Source organism: Choristoneura fumiferana, chromosome 12, assembly GCF_025370935.1.
Source record: "Choristoneura fumiferana chromosome 12, NRCan_CFum_1, whole genome shotgun sequence".
Classification (NCBI taxonomy): Eukaryota; Metazoa; Arthropoda; class Insecta; order Lepidoptera; family Tortricidae; genus Choristoneura; species Choristoneura fumiferana.
In genome coordinates, this window is record NC_133483.1 from 2,238,418 (window position 1) to 2,253,397 (window position 14,980).

General features: G+C 36.7%; 2 protein-coding genes across 3 annotated transcripts; one reads left to right on the plus strand and one right to left on the minus strand.

Annotated features, from left to right (window-relative positions):
• Positions 1-1,048: 1,048 nt before the first annotated feature.
• On the minus strand, positions 1,049-12,023 carry LOC141433105 (antichymotrypsin-2-like). 2 transcript variants are annotated; one of them, XM_074094946.1, is made up of 10 exons: positions 11,776-12,021; positions 9,482-9,660; positions 8,299-8,442; positions 7,558-7,761; positions 6,898-6,996; positions 6,552-6,683; positions 5,542-5,754; positions 4,948-5,092; positions 3,061-3,193; positions 1,049-1,231 (listed from the first exon to the last, which is right to left on the minus strand). In XM_074094946.1, exons 1-9 carry the CDS (start codon positions 11,810-11,812, stop codon positions 3,075-3,077), a joined length of 1,272 nt encoding a protein of 423 aa, XP_073951047.1. In that variant the 5' UTR covers positions 11,813-12,021; the 3' UTR covers positions 1,049-1,231; positions 3,061-3,074. The 2 variants fall into 2 exon arrangements, with proteins under 2 accessions (XP_073951047.1, XP_073951046.1); XM_074094945.1 differs by lacking the exon at positions 3,061-3,193 and having other exon boundaries at positions 11,776-12,023.
• Positions 12,024-12,619: 596 nt separating this feature from the next.
• Positions 12,620-14,520, plus strand: LOC141433117 (protein anon-73B1). Its single transcript, XM_074094961.1, has 2 exons — positions 12,620-12,989; positions 13,905-14,520. The coding sequence occupies exons 1-2, from the start codon at positions 12,843-12,845 to the stop codon at positions 14,004-14,006; spliced, it is 249 nt and encodes an 82-aa protein (XP_073951062.1). The 5' UTR covers positions 12,620-12,842; the 3' UTR covers positions 14,007-14,520.
• The last annotated feature ends 460 nt before the right edge of the window (positions 14,521-14,980 follow it).

The window sequence follows — 14,980 nt, forward strand, 5'->3', positions numbered from 1 at the left end:
TCATAAATGATATCTGATTGTACGTTGTCGCTTTCAATCGGTACGGTACACAATTTCGTATGGCTTTTCAACATGACGTTAAAATTACAAGTACAAGAGTGATCACGTATATGACTTTGACTATACGACTATTGGCTCTGTGCACGACATCAGCGCCACCTAGCGTCCGCAACTTTTTTGGCTCTGATGCTCTGACGTTTTGAAATTTCATCGCGACATTGTGACAAAAATCAAACCTACAGCCCTACAGCGAATTAATTTATAATACAAAATTACTGTGATACCGTGATTTGGGTGGACAAAAGGTTGTAAATTAATTTTTGCTCATTAAAATTAAATGAGGTAAGTAAAATTTATTCAAAAAGTGTTTTATTTTCGTTATGTCAGGGTTTGTTTACTTCATGTTTAGTTGTACTTTTACTGTAAAACGAAATGATAAAGCAATCTTATTGGTTTCTTTGAATAATAGTAAAGTTCTTATATCGCTAGTAATAAATTAATTAAATATCGTTTTCAGATCAAAATGAGTATCATTTTGAAGACCGGTTTTGTGAGTATCACTCAATATAAAATTTCAACCACAAACCGTTTCATAAGGAAAATTGTTGCTGGACATGTCCGAAATGTAGAGGAATTAAGAACAAAACAGGGACAGTGTTCAATAACTCAAGCTCGCATCATAACACAAACATCTATTACTAAAATTAAGTATATAGTCAAAGTCTATACAAATTGCTTTGTTAATGACAGATTCATATGAGCATGACAGATGACAGAGCCTACCTTATTTCTTCTTTTGGCCACTATGAGCGCTGCGATAGATTTCATTACGCCCACCTAGTACTTCGCGCCCTCCCAATAAGTAAGTAGGTACAAACTACAGATGTAGTGCATAATGTTTTTCCATCGTATTTTGTCCGAAATGTTCGTATTTATCTGAAGTTTACTAAAGGTAATTAAGAAAGCAAGACAAATATTATTCGACAAAATACGGAAAGATTACTGATCTGTTAAAAGTGTTTTTTGATGGTTGAATTAAAACATATAAAACTTAATTCACGTCACGTTCTTTATTTCCTTAATAATCAACAACTCGTCCATTAACATTAAAAGTTAAAAACCCCGGCGAATATCTGCTCGCGTCTGAACCTGACGAAATACATAAAAGGATGGTTCGCGTTGAATATTGTTTTATGAACTTTTGGAGCACTCGCCGTTACAAAATTTGCCACTGAAATATAAAAAAGTCATTATTATTCTACGTCCTATGTGAGGCTTTATGTGATTTCAAAGAGACCTAAAATTACTATACTTATGTAATGAAAAAATATTAAAATTAACGCTAAGTAACTCTGCCTGCTCTGTCCTATCTGTTATACCGTTTTTATGAACTTTCGTGGTTCAAAGTTAAAAGTCCTGCATTTTGAATTTCTATTGAAATACGAATAACTTTACAAAATAGTCTAGTATTCCGAGGTTACTGGAACTTATAAAAGTCGTTAAGGTGTAGGTAGGAACCATCAGCCAAATATGTGGTCTACCACCCTAAAGTTGATAATCGTTTGCATGTCATAAAACAATAATGCCAACGTGTCTGCCAACTTGAAAGTTCGACTTTAGCGACATATTCATTTGATAGGATATACAAATTGATAGACAGCTTATTTGGCTGATGCTACACTAGGAAGACTATATTCAGTATACCTACGACCTCAAGGACCCTGTGCTAACTTGGCACAGGTTAAGTGGCGTCTCTCTAGGCTCTACATAGTTAGGTCGTCGAGGGTAATAACTTAGGATAGTTTTCCTAATGTAAATATCCCCAAACAAAAGCTATTAAAATTCTATAAACTTTAGAACACTCTTAAATAGTTAGTTTTTGGAAAGAAAACCTTAGAACAACAGAAGAAAACATTAATGGAAACAATAGAGAATCGGAGAGGAAAAATACGACATTTTACATCTTATACGACATGATCATGATGAGGTTATCTTAAAAGGAAAAGTGGAAAGGAAGCGAAAAAGAGGGAGGCCGAGGATTTACTGCAAATCAAATAGAGGAGAAGGTAACCGTCATGTCGTTTATATAAGGAGATTAGGGAGGCAGCTTAAAGTAGAGAGACGTGCAGAGACAATTATCGGCTGCAGCGACAAGAGTGTACTTAACTCTTAAAAAAGACGGAGAGAAAGTAAGTACAGAAAATTACAGGAAACTGCTGGAGTAAGACAATTAAGTGTACCTACAGTTAAGAATTAAAATCATTTTATTTTAACTTTCAAGGCAATAATAAAGATTAATTATAGGTGAAAAACTAAGTAAACGAGCATAATAGTAGTAACGCGTCCTCCGCATAGATAATTCGACGTTCCCTATTCCAAAATGACTTAAGTCCCATATCAATTTCTGTGCACTACTGCATTCAACAGGTAATTTGCTTAAGATTTTTTTACATGGACATAATACTTAGGTAGACTTTGCTTTTAGTGCATTATTTTAGATAAGAACGTATGTATTTTCAGTTGATCCGGTCCATTTGGGTTCATTTCCCTAAACGTCCATTCTCTGAACGTCCAATTCTCCAGATGTTCAATTTCCCGAAGGTCCTCTCTGTCTTTTTATCTTTTTATCTTCTTCTTCGTTTGCAAGGAGAGGTTTTGTTTTATATATTTTTCTTTTTGATATTTATTTATTTATTTTTAATTACTCTGTTTCTATGGCTTTGCGCCTAACCTAACGTGTTTGTGCTGGAAACTTGAAAAAAATAGGTTAGGTTGGAGATGCGTCAAGACGCGAAACGCCTCCGCCCGGTGGAATAGGAGTTCCGCGGGACGGAGCTCCGTCAACCTAGAGTCATAGAATTAAAATTGACAAACCTGGAAATGAACAAATGGAGACCGATTAGACATTCGCGGTATTTGACATTTTAAGCTAAAGCAAAAGGTGTGTTAATTATAAAATTTAAGAAGTAAGTATGACATGAATTGTGATATAGATAGTTAGTAAAAAGCGGAAAAATTAGTATTTTTTTACATAGATTTATTTATAGTTATACTTTGCACCTTAATTTTCTTAATCAGTAGCTAAATATTCCAGAGAATATTTGCTCGTTCTGAAATTTGATGATGTACATAAAAGGATGATTCGCGCGAAATATAATTCTGTTTAATTTTGCTGACAATGCAACATGTGTCGCTGAAATATAAAAAAAATAAGTAGGTTAGGTATACCGTCCGAATATTATTATGTTACAAATGTTTTTCGTAAATTGGTTTTTCGTCTTAAAAAAGGAATCCAATGATCGGATACAACCGAGTTCTCGAATCTATTTACAACTCATTCATTTAGAAATGAATAATGCTTTTAACGGCTTGTTAGATCAACTCCCCAGAATCGTTATTTCCTAGTATCAAAATTTCCATTCGCAATTTTTCCCCGAATGCTTTTTCCCAATATGCTTTTTTACTGAATCTTATTTTCATAATCGCGTTTTTTATTAGGTAGATCTTAAGATTGCGTCGGCCCGAAGGGCCAAAACTACGCTCCATCGACACTGTATCTGTATCGATTCTGATTGGAAAAAAACGTTACTGTGAAAATAAGCTTCAGTAAAAAACTATAGTGGGAAAAAGCGTTCGGGAAAAATGCGAACGGAAATTTTGCTACTAGCAAAATAACGATTCTGAGGAATTGATGTAACAAACCAAAACGCACAACAAAGTGATCATATAAGAGTTCCGTTTTTCCTTTTTAACAGAATCCTAAAAAAACATTTCGTTCGACTCCATATGATAATAATGGCACGGGAGCGCCAAAGTTCGCTTACTCTTCGACAGTCATACCGTAATTTTTGTCCGAAACCTCGTTCATCGTTATTTTTTTCCCACTGAAACCCTACAGTTTTCTGAGATTTTTAAATGGTCATCCTATAGAAAACTATATTTATAACAATTCTGAATAATTATTGGATACAGAGAAAAAAAGTGTTATGACAAACGATCGTTATTCTGACAAACATTACGTTTTTTTTTATTCGACTGGATGGCAAAAGAGCGCGTCTCCTGATGGTAAGAGCTCACCACCGCCCATAAACATCTGCAACACCAGCGGTATTGCAGATGTGGTGCCAACCTAGAGGCCTAAGATGGGATACCTCAAGTGCCAGTAATTTCACCGGCTGTCTTACTCTCCACGCCGAACGTATGCGAGCCGATATGGAACCTAATGGCACAAAAAAACTGGCAAGGAAGTGAGGACATTTACTATGTTGTTCATTTTTGTTAAGTTTTCTCATTGAAACAAACGTCAATACTTACAAGTATTCAGCTTCAATTTATTAAATGCTCCAAAACAACACTTATTGCAAAAAAATAACAAAAGAATTATTTATAAACTACCTTCTAGCTAAAAGTGTAACGGATATTTTAGCTCAAAAATAAGGGTTAATACGGATGGAATACGACGTTCGTCTGGAGGGTTACTACGAAATTGGAAAATCGAAGTTCATATCGTACCGTCCCACTTACTCTCGTATTAGATAATATAAGCGTAAACGAGACGGCAAGATACAAAGTGCGAATTTTACACTTAGGTATTTAGGTATAGGGCCTGTGGACTGTGTGATAATGATGCCATTTGTCTGACCATTGTTTGTGCGAAATATGATCAAGCGATGCACGGCTTTATTCGTAGGGTAAGGCACTCGTCCCACCGTCAACGATGAACGAGAAGCGAGTAGAGCAACAAACTAGATATGAGTTGGCGAGCAGCGGGAAGCGAGTTCCTTAGTTTTGCCGCTAGGCTAGAAGCAAGTACATGTGTGCGACAATACTCGCACTATAGAGTAAAATGATCGCTGTTTGTTATCTCGGTAGATGCACAGCCTAGCTATAGTATCAGGGTTCTATCTATCACCCTTGCGGTACCTACAGAACAGTAAAAATACTCACCAGAAGCGGCAGCGGCCTCAGTCCCTTTTTCAGTAACTTCTATGATAGCTTTTTGTTTAGCTTTGGATACATGAATGTTTTGCTTTTCCTTCACGATCTTGTCCAACCCAGATTTGTCAGTTCTGAATATTTCTGTTATGCCGAGCTAAAATTTAATTTTAAAAATAAAATAATAATTAAGACCGAGAGTTTTAGGTTGGGATTCCCTGGCATTTTCAACGGCAACCCCTTTTTTATTGACTGTATTTTTTTTTGTCTTGACTTAGAAGGTTGATCTTTCATTGCTCCGTCCAAGTGGTAGGAAGAGTATTTGATATTCATTTCAATTTGATACCTCCACGTTTTCCAGAGAAAAAGGGTCTTCATAGACGGACAGATGGACAACAGTGATCCTATAGGTAAGGGTTCCGTTTTTGCTGACTGGGATACGAAATTCTAAAAAAAACACTTTATTTCTGCCCTGAACTTTCAATTAAATGCAAAATTGGATTTTCAATTGCTTTTAAACAAATATATAGTTAGTCGATCGAGTCGCGTCGGGAATTAATAAAAAATATCATCCCAAAAATTTAAATTTAAATAAAATAATATTACCTTTTCATACGAGACCTTTAGGTCAATCTCTGTTTCAGTTTTAAACTTTGGTATAGTCAGTATGAGGTCCGCGGACCTCAGATGGCTTACAGCACCCGTTAACAGCTCAGGCGCCACTTTTAGCTTGTGCAGCAACACTGGCAACCCGTCTCTGGAATTCGGCAGAATAACTACGAAGGACGCTTGTTCACCCTGGTACGGGATTTCTACCACCTGAAAATAGCGACGGGCGTTTCAATCGCCTCATTTTCGTGGTCACATTTTTTATGAATGGGCCAAATTTTTTGGGAATGGGTAAAATTGTATGACATTTCCAATTATTTTTAAACACTACTGTACTTCTACTAGATACCCTTGGAAACTGTAGCAGAATTATCTACCATGTCAACAAAAATGTGCCCACGAAAATCATACGGAATAAACTCTCCAATAAGGACCCAGATGCAAGTAAGGGCTCCCGCATACAACTGCGAATTCGTATCGCATTGCAAAAATCTGCGAGATTGCAGGACGCTAAGCAAATCTTCGGATATTTCGCCGGTCCGCCCCGGGCGGCATATTAAGGGGGCGGCAAAATACCATATATTTTTTTTATTTAATGTCTGAGTTCCCAATTCGCACTGGGCCCGCGTGGGAACTACGGCCCAAGTGTTCTCATTGTGACCGGAAGCCTGTGCCCATCAGTGGGACGTGGATAATAATAATCCCATAATAAAAAAAATGTCGCACCTACGATTCGGACCGATTAGAATGAGTATACCCTAAAAAAGGGTGCGGCAAAATTTTCTTCCGCCCCGAGCGGCTGATAGTCACGCTACGCCACTGAAGTAGGTTCTTGGAACCTCAGTGGTTTTGACCTTATTGTACAGTCGATCGAGGTCAAAGATATCTAAACTTTACACTTTTGTACCTTATCACTATAATATAATAACAAAACTTCAAACATGAAGTGACAGCGACAAGGTAGTAAAGTGTAAAGATGTGTGTTTGACCTCGACTGTAATTTTTACCTGGGCATCCAAGTCATCGCTCTTGGAGTAATTGTAGTAGCCTTCCCGGGTCAAAAAGGGTATTGATCGGACGCTTGAAGGAGCATAGAATTTGTCGACTTTAATTTTTTTAAACGTATTCAGCCATGTACCCTGAAATTATATTATACAAGATGCAAAAATTATATACAAGATGCAAACATTATTCATTAATTATTTATATAAAATATAAACAAGACGTAAAAAAACAGGTTCTGCAATATTTTTTGTCAATACCAACATAAAAAAATCCAGGTTATGTTTTGTTTTGCGACTGCAAAAAGGGCTGAGTAGGTAGCAATAAAAAAATATTATTTTGAATACAAACCGAAAAGTACACAGCATTGACCAACACCAGTGATGTCTGAGGTGATATTTCATTTTCCAAAACTATTCTGGGAATTTTATTATGAGTTTTATCTCTTACCTGCAGAAAAAATAGTAAAAAAGAATTATGACAAAAAAGTAATCGACCGCGAACACCATGATGATTTTTTTTACTTTTTACTGGAGCTTATTTACACAATCGCTTTTTTTATTCAATTTTAATCGATACAGAAACAGGTAGGTCTAGTCCATGTTAACTTTGCATCAGCCCGAAGGGCCAAAAGCACACAGATGTAGGCGCTCCGCGTCAGCACTGGTTCAACAAAAAAATGTTCCAAGATAATACTCAAAAACATCTGTCGAATTGAGAACCACCACCTTTTTTAAAGTCGGTTTAAAATAAAGACAACGTTTTATGTTTCAATGTCAAACAGTATTATGTTTCTCATTATGATGAATGAAAGACTTTCATCAATACCTGTATGTCCCAACCTCAAATATAAACTAGATTTCTCATTCGTCAATGAAAATAACTCTTCGGAACAGGTTAATTTGAAATAACGGTAACTTCGTTGGTGAATCGACAATTCATATTCCTCGTTTTACAACAGACCTGTTTTCTTATCTCATAATTTGAACATTAAAGGCTAATCACACTTACCCAACCATTTATTTCTTTGGCAGCTGTCGTCGGGTCGTGAAAATCGACCCTTTCCACAGCCGAATTGAAAATTTTCTTCGCTCTCCTCCTAAATTTTGATTTAAGTTCGACTTCTTTCGATACAAAAATCTTACTCAAGATAGTAAGCGTTACTCCAGAGAGAGAGCCAAGGCGTCTTATCAAAGGTTTAAATTCTTTCCTGATCTGTTTGGGATGAAAATAAAAATTATACACCAAACCGTAACACCAGTTTTGAGGAGATTACCGATAAAATTGCATTCAAGCATATACTAATCAAAACTGTTCAGGTCGTATGAGGAGATACGTAGAACTAGGGTCACCGACGTAGCCAAACGGATTAGCTTGTTGAAGTGCATTGACAGAGTATTGCCCATTGGGGTAGGCTATATATTCGTAGCAGGTCTAGGTGGTAGGTCTTTGGAACCGAAAAGTTCTCAAATGGAGACCGCAGATCGGCAAACGCAGCATGGGATGTCCACCAACGAGATGGCCATGTTCAACAATGGACGTCCTACAGCTGATAGTACGATGATCATGACATGAGTTTCTAAAAAGTTGCACTGACGTCTGTCACATTTCTACCGTTCTGTTTTCCTGCACAAATCAAGTAGATAGTCGAATGGACGATTAGATACAAGAATTGATTTATTTTTGTCAAAGGGATAGCTCCAACGTTTCGAGTTGCCAAAACTACTTACTTGGTTTACCCTGAATAATTACCTTTCTCAGTGACTCTATGCCGATGGCAGACAAAAGTTCATTGAGACATTTGCCCTGTGCTCCTATAGCCAGCTTGCCGAGCGGCAGTAGAGCCGACACAGGAGAACATATCATACTCTTCGATGGATTAGTTAATGCTGTATCCTGAAATATCGCGATTTTTATTCTCAGGTAGTTTTCTACAAGCGTTTCAACCGCTATCAGTTTCCTGTAGCTTATATTGAAGAAATGAGTCGGGTAGAATGGAAGGATTTTATAAAACGATATAATAACGTTATAGGCAGGTACACACTAGTGTACCTGTGCGGTACAGTGGAACAAATTGAATCATGATCCAGGGTTGGAACCTTTGTGCTACTAATGTCATGTTGACATCTCATAAATTTGTCAAGCTAATCATAGTGAAATTGATTATTAAAAGGTTCAACCCTGGGTCATGATTCACTAAAATTTCTTGCTTACGGTCTCTCATTTTTTCAATATATGCGATAGGAAACTGAGAGCGATTGAAACGCTCGCATATGAAACGTCGACGCGAGCAAGAAGCAATTTTCAAACTAAAATAAAATCTCCACCGAGTGACTGTAGCCTGCTGCAACGTAGGTAAGTGATATGGCGGACTGACGTTACTGACCGAGGCCAAATTGTCTAACGTTTCTGACACTCCCGGCACGGTCATAATCAAATGACAGTTTTTGTATGCGAAAATTGACATTTGATTGTGATCGCAAGTGTTAAAAATGTTAGATAATACAGCTTCAGTAATGTGGAATGGGGTATTAAAGTGAAACAGCAGTTTTTGACAAACGCGTGCCCGGGCGGGCGAGTGAACGTGGAGACTATAAATAATTACTTAATTCTTATCCGTTTTATACCTACAGTTAATAACATTTTCAAATAATTTGATTTATACAACCGCACCGCATTATAAAGAGTTAGGAACCTCTTATTTTATATTTTTTATCAACTCTCGACGAACAGCCTACAAGTAAGGTACTGTAAACTAACACTTATGGACATGGTCTAAATTAAATGTTTTGGATTTGAATTTGAATTTGAAATCCATCCTAAGACGGCTAGTAGAAACCTTGCCTGCTTTGCGCTCTTTGGATAGGAAGTCATGTAAAAGCTGATGATGGGACACTACATTTTTCCGCAAAATACTAAGAACCTATTTACTTACAACAAGGAAGTGCTTTCTCACTGTGCCTTTGAGGTTGAGTGGCACCTGGTGGACAAAGAATTTCTCGTAGTCTTCCGTGTAACTTTCAAAATCCCTGTCATAGTCGAGATCCTCCTCAGAGTAGTCATTGATACGCTTATAACCAAACGTGGGTGTTACTACTAATAGTAGGTAGATAGCTGTTCAATCAATCATACGCGTTAGTACCTAAATTGAAAAAAACCCACCCGACCCGTGGTCCAACTACTATGTCCAACTGGTTGTACCACGGGAACGTAACTCTACTCATGGTCCAACCGGTTGCACCATGGAGAAGCAAGTTTACGCATGGTCCAACCGGTTGGACCAACGGGAATGTAAAATCGGTTGTCCAACTCTGGAAAGTATGTTTACCCATGGTCCAACTGGGTGGGTCCAATTAGTTCAACTAGTTGAACTACCACTTGAACTTTGTAATAGATGTTCGGACTGTTGGTACCACTGTACCTATTCAGAATAAACTACATAATTGTTGAAAAAAGTATCATGACTTTTAATTTAAAAAAATGCAGTAATGATAGTATATCTGATAAGTACACATGACCCAAGGTAATTTTACTTCCCCATGGTCCAACTGGTTCAACGTAGCAGTTGTTCATATGCCCGTTGGACAATAAAAGCCCCTTAGTTGTACCACAGCACGGGTCACACCAATAAATTGCAGAAAAATATATATTCTGACAGTGAACCATGGGTAAAGTTACGTTCTCGTGGTACAACCAGTTGGCCATAGTTGGACCACGGGTCGGGAGGGGAAAAAAGGTTAAAGGTTTTTGCAGGTGGTAGGACCTTGTGCAAGGTCCGCCCGGATTGCTACCACCATCTTGCTCGCTAATCCTGCCGTGAAGTAGCAGTGCTTGCACTGTTGTGTTTCGGCGTGGAGAGTAAGACAGCCGGTGAAATTACTGGCACTAGAGGTATCCCATATTAAGCCTCTAGGTTGGCAACGCATCTGCAATACCCCTGGTGTTGCAGATGTTTATGGGCGGTGGTGATCTCTTACCATCAGGAGACCCACTTGCTCGTTTGCCATCCAGTCGAATAAAAAAAAAAGGTTAATTTTTTTTATAATATTTTTATGACAAATTACGTATTAGTATGACAAATAGGTAGTTACTTCTGCGACAAGGAGTACATTTAATCTCAAAACCTTAACCTGAGGGCTTTAATACGTACGAACAAAAAAATTGGATGCAAACACACAAATATTTTGTTAAATATAATGTGTAAATTAAAACCCGGTATTTTTGGCAATTATCCCTTGCTTCAAAAGTCGTAAATAGACTGAATAATTTAATAAAATAAGTACAAAAATAGTGTTTTAAACTTTCACGATTACAGTTTATTAACAACTAGCGCTTACCCGCGGCTTCGGATGCGTAAATCATTAGATACAGCAGTTGAATTTTCATTGACGTTAAATTATAACACCCATGCCAAATTTCATGACTCTAAACACAGCAGTTGTTATTTCGAGATTGTATCCTTATCCCGTGGAAATATCGGGATAATAAGTAGCCTACTTATGTATTATTCCAGGTTCAGCTATTTACATACTTACCAAATTTCATGTCATGACTCTAAGCCCAGCGGTTATTAGTTCGAGATGTTATCCCTATCCCGTGAGAAAATCGGGATAAAAAGTAGCCTATGTGTTATTCCAGACGTCCAGCTACCTACATAGCAAATTTTATGACTTTAAGCCCAGCGGTTGTTATTTAGATATTTTATCCCTATCCCGTGGGAATACCGGGATAAAAAGTATTCTATGTTTTAATCCAGATTATAAACTAACGTTTTGCCAAATTTCATCCAAATCCGTGCAGCCGTACCAGCGTGAAGAAGTAACAAACATACTCACTCACTCACAAGCTCACTCCCTCACTCACAAACTTTCACATTTATAATATTAGTAGAATTAGTAGGATAAAAAGTATCCTTTGTTTAATCTAGGTTATAAACTAACTTTTTGCAAAATTTCATCCAAATCCGTGCAGCCGTTTCAGCTTGCAGAAGTAACAAACATACTCATTCACTCACTCACTAGTAGGATGTTCAACGAAATGTATTATGACTTTTTACAAGCAAAAAAGATTTTTTGCTTTACGCGCCAAATAATTACCTGCCTACGTATACCTACTATTTCTCACGTACCGTCTCACGTATATTTTCAGCATAATTTAGTCATGGAAGATAAAAGTAAACAAGCTAATCCTATTCGTAATTATTATAAGTAGCGCCTACTATTTACTTACTGGCAATGCACCGCTCTACTGTTACAATGAGTACCATTGCCGCTTAATCGTCCAGCAAGACTACACCACACCATGTCCAATGAACTTAACCAGATTTGATTCGCATCGCACTGTATCCGATTATCTTATTCCATCAATTACAATTTTTGATTTTCAATTGGAAAACAATTAAAATACTATCAGACTAATTTTCCGTCAAGCAGCTTAACTTTTTTGATTGCCTCATTTCTATAGGTACTAATACTCTTTGGATTGCCTCGTGCCATGTACAATGTCACTTTGTCACTGCCACGGGTCACTGCCATTAAAGGTAGTAAGAAGTTACTCTATAGGTTATAGGTAATTTATTCCTCTTTCTGTTCAAATAGGTTCAAAGTTTTACCGTGATAATAGCAAACATGCGACTCACAAAATTTCCAATATTATTAGAATTTGATCAAAATATTATGTAGGCATAGTTTGTATAGCTTTTAAGCTGTTAAGTATTATTTAATTTGTTGTTGGTGACATGATTTGATGTATGCCATTAAGTAAATTTAAGTTAAAAAGAAATTAAAACAATCTTTTTTTCTTTTAAATGTATCTAATGGCGATTTCCCGCATTTTCAAGATAGTGTAGCCAGTGACATAAAATACACTTAAATAATAAAAAAATAAACTGAATTAGAATAGTTGCATTAATATGATAATACGACACAATATTTACTATACATACAAATCAGCTTATAAGAAAAAATTGAACCATAACTTTATATAAAAGTAAATTAAACATTTTTTACAATAACCGGTTTTTAGCATCACTTCGTCGATTTATTTGCAACGGTAACACGTATACGCCATCCTATCTTATCTATGTTCCGATTTAATGTCAATAATAATGAATGTTGTCAAAGAGACTAAACAGAATAATAGAAAATAAACTAATTACTATAACGTAACATACGAACACAAATGTACAATATTATTTAGGAACGATCGTTGTGTACTTCTGTGACTCCGGCACTAACAAACTGCAGTAACCCAACTTACGCACGAAGTATTGATCGCGCGAAAACAATAGCATCAATATGATTCCTAATGAAATATTTGCGGAAGATGTGATGAGTACTGTAATAAGATATGGCTTATACATTGGCGCAGCGTTTCAGTTGGTTTGCCTACTGGCCTGCGTCACTTTGACCGACGAACACAGCGAGCAACATCCATACGAGAAGGTAGATAATAAACAGAAAATAATACTAAATTATGAATAAATGAGACCGCTGCCTCTATTTTGTACAGTACAGCATTGCTTATAGCGCAATGTTTCGACATTATCGTTAAGGTAGCCAGGGAAATATCTGATACAAGTACTACAAGAAACAAGTATTCCATGGTAGCCCTCTGACTTGTTTATTTATCAAAACATTATGTTTTATTAGCAAGCAAGCATGTGATAGCAGACGGTTCACCTGATTTATTATGTACACTTTTCTGAAGCAAACTTGATCTTTAGGCGCATTTCCACCAGAGATGTGCGAGAATGTGTTGTGATTAATGGAAAAGCTTCATTTACCTATCCTTGCTCCACCAAGCTGTTTCCACTAGAGCTATGATGAGCGAGGATGGGTAAATGAAGCATTTCCATTGGTTCATAACAAACACATTCCTCGCATATGCAACTGGTGGCAATGCAGCCTTATTGTTCCAGATCAAAAAAGAGATACAGCGGGACTGTCTGCTCATCTATCTGGCATAGTACTCGATCCTTAAAACAATTACAGGTGGATACATGGTTTTCAGTGTGCTGCTATTGGAAATACATAATGAGAAACACCTTGGCATCCAGAAATATATATTTCGTGTGTGATGGAGGGAGAGTGTAACATGAACATGAGTAGTTTCCCATAAATTTTAATCTTTTTTAAAATAATTGATATTCAAATTAAATACAAAGTTATAGACAGGGGGCCCCATTCAGGAATAGTGTTTGTTTGTAGTGGTTTGATTGATGCCTTTTTACTGCAGTCTGACTTGCTCTTGCCATCAAATAGTGGTTCACCTACAAGAAATGTGTTTTTTATGATGATATGTTATGTAACTTACTCTGGGCTAGTTTTTAATGTGCTTCTTTATTTATTACTCTTCAGACATACACCGACAGCGATGAATGCAGCTCAGAACAGTCATCCCCAGGGCACCGTGCCACTATGTCTCGTACCCGTCGTCATGACAAGAAGAAGAGGCGCTAGCCCAGATACAAAAGCTGGAGGTAGACTCCTCGCATTATACATAGTTTAAGGTTATAGTGGGCAGTAATCATATTACCTGTTTTGCTTAGTGGACATTGGAATTTGTACTAAATTCGGTTTTTGTTCGGCGTACCTTGATTTTACCAAAGCTTGATATTTCTCGTCTCATGTTGTCTCTACTTGTCCAGCAATCATCATCATCATGGTCTTGTGATCTTGGTGCATGCAACTGTGCCGAGATATAGAGCTTCAGTAAAACCAAGGTATGTTGAAAAAAAACCACAATTTAATTAATAAAATTAGTATGACCGAGATAGTCTAAAATATTGTATTGGACTTATACAATCAGCCAAATATGTGATCTTGAAAGTTCGACTTGCAAAATATTTATTTGATAGGAAGTTTAATACTTATCTGGCTGACAGACAGCAGTGTGATGTCAGGATTTTTTTATCCATTAACAACCAAATCTTAGTTTAAAAATCATGGTGACAAAAATTTTGAACAATTTTTTCCACCACTGCTCATTTCTTAGTTTTAAGCTCAAAAACACTCATGGTTGGTCTCATCATGGCCTACCATTTATATCAGTTTTTCATTGTTTTATATTTTTTGGAAATAAAAAAACCTTGTATATGATTTGTATAAAATACTTAAGTATGTATTTTTAGGACGGTTCTGGCGGAAAATCAGCGCTGCAGGCGTTTAACGCCTCAGTATAATGCTAAGTCAGCGACCGTTTCGCTTTTGCGGGGACACACAAATTTGTGTATTATTTCTGTGTGTTTTCATGTATTTTTTTGGTTTATTTGTGTGGAATTTTTAAATGATGTTGTATTTGTGTGTCTAAATAAAATGTCTTCTTTCTTTCTTTTTAATGAATGGTATTAAAAATTACATTGCATTTTTTATGATCTCGAAACAATGTTTTAATGTAAGTAGTTGTATCTCTCTATGTTAAAATAAAATGAGAC

Bases quoted from the DNA above. Each gene is read 5' to 3' on its own strand.
- LOC141433105 (XM_074094945.1), bottom strand. From the start codon at position 11,812: ATGGTACTCATTGTAACAGTAGAGCGGTGCATTGCCA. The intron at 8,443-9,481 runs GTAAGTAAATAG...GCGATATTTCAG, and splicing joins TGAGAAAGCACTTCCTTGTT to GATACAGCATTAACTAATCC. The intron at 1,232-4,947 runs GTGAGTATTTTT...TTTATATTTCAG, and splicing joins TGAGGCCGCTGCCGCTTCTG to TGGCAAATTTTGTAACGGCG.
- LOC141433117 (XM_074094961.1), top strand. From the start codon at position 12,843: ATGATTCCTAATGAAATATTTGCGGAAGATGTGATGAGTACTGTAATA. The intron at 12,990-13,904 runs GTAGATAATAAA...ATTACTCTTCAG, and splicing joins AGCAACATCCATACGAGAAG to ACATACACCGACAGCGATGA.